Source organism: Sinocyclocheilus grahami, unplaced genomic scaffold (genome assembly GCF_001515645.1).
Source record: "Sinocyclocheilus grahami isolate Dianchi unplaced genomic scaffold, SAMN03320097.WGS_v1.1 scaffold976.1, whole genome shotgun sequence".
NCBI classification, from domain to species: Eukaryota; Metazoa; Chordata; class Actinopteri; order Cypriniformes; family Cyprinidae; genus Sinocyclocheilus; species Sinocyclocheilus grahami.
The window spans coordinates 416,510-418,151 of NW_015506155.1; the positions used below are offsets into that span (position 1 = coordinate 416,510).

Genomic DNA, 1,642 nt, shown 5'->3' on the forward strand with positions numbered 1-1,642 from the left:
GTGGATGGTTCCGTTAACCCTGAGGTGATAAATGAGCTGTTTGATGGAGTCCTGGAGGAGAGCGAGGAGAAAAGTGATGAGGAGGATGCAGAAGAAGATGCTCTGAATATCTCCTCCATGTCTCTCCTTGCTCCACTTGCAGAGACGGTAGCAGCTGTGGTCAAGAGCCCAGAAAGAAAGCCTATGGTGAGCCCTGAGGATGTAAGTCATTAGCTAACCAGTGATGATGCCGAATAATCTGAAAACTGATGTTACATCTCAATTTCACTTTTTTTATTTTGGTCCAGACATCGACTCCTGCCAGCTCATTTATTGAGAAGAGTTCCAACCCTGAGAGTGTATCCAGGCCCAGTAAGTTCCAAAGGACACGCATGTTACGAGCTGGATCATCTGACAGCATCAATGTCATAGATGAGCAGCAAAACCAGAACCTTCTCTACAGGTGTGCATCTGATCATTGACTCTTTTCAAGCAATATTCAAACTGATTTGTTGAGTATGATTTGCATTTAATGCATGGTTGTGTTTGATTTCAGCATTGATGCCTACAGATCCACAAGGGTTAAGACCGAGTCAGAGAGACCTCATGTTAAACAGGTGATCGTGAGGAAAGAGGATGTGTCTCAGAGAATGGAGACCAATGGGAGCCCCAGTCACATCAACATCAAGCAGAAAATGAAGGTCTGTTCAAAAATGTTCAATTGTTATTTATTATTATTATTTTGGGCCCTGTCAATTAAAAATCATGCATTTACTTTATAGCAATGAGTAATGTATGCCTTATATTTACATTTACGTTTATGGGTATAGCAGACACTTATCTGAAGTCCATTTTAAATAGTGGAACATAAGCAATTCGTCACAGAGCCAAACAATATTTGTAGTATACAATGCCAGATTTATTAGAAAGCAAGATTATGAAAACAAGCTATAGCAGGAGAAATGTATAAATTAAATTAAGATATATTTTTCTATATATGGAAGAATGTATGCAATGTATATATTTTATGTGCTGGCACCTGTTAGCTTAATGACTTGCCACATTTAGAAATGCAAATGGACTTGAAATAACACTAACAGTAAATTAGCAATAAAATCTGACATTAACTGTTCCATAAATGTTGTTTCTTATGCTCCAGTGGCGTCACAAAAGTGTGTATTTCAGGGTGGTCCTGTCAGTGTGCATGTGCAGTCCCAAACATGAGTCACAGGGCTCTATGGGAACTAGACCTTATAACAACCGCTGCAGTGACTTTAACAATTGGCAACTGGCTCTTTTAATTAGAAGACGGGACTTATTTTGCCCTGTTGCGCATTGCAGTTTCTCCTATTCATAGTAATATGAGTGAACCGTCTTTGATCTGAAGTGAGTTTATGATGCCATGTTGTGCTCTCAGATGTTGACCAATGAGATGAACCTGCAGCAGACAGTGATCCATCAGGCTAGTCAGGCTCTCAACTGCTGCACAGATGAAGAACATGGGAAAGGATCTCAAGTGGAGGCTGAGGCTGAGAGACTGCTGCTTATTGCCAGTAAGTGATAACTTTCCTTTTTGCACTACACGGGTGAATATCAGAATTATTTCTTAAACTTGGAGTAATGACTACTTTTGTTCGACCTCAGCCGAAAGGAGGGCCGCCCT

General features: G+C 40.4%; 1 protein-coding gene across 1 annotated transcript in view; it reads left to right on the forward strand.

The window, feature by feature from the left end:
• The first annotated feature begins 6 nt into the window (after positions 1-6).
• LOC107565050 (actin-binding protein anillin-like) overlaps positions 7-1,642 on the forward strand; it is a 2,671-nt gene continuing 1,035 nt past the window's right edge. The window contains exons 1-5 of the mRNA XM_016250235.1: positions 7-201; positions 288-442; positions 536-680; positions 1,397-1,532; positions 1,624-1,637. Of these exons, the coding sequence (XP_016105721.1) occupies positions 118-201; positions 288-442; positions 536-680; positions 1,397-1,532; positions 1,624-1,637 (534 nt within the window). The 5' untranslated portion in view covers positions 7-117. The remainder of the gene's footprint in view (positions 202-287; positions 443-535; positions 681-1,396; positions 1,533-1,623; positions 1,638-1,642) is intronic.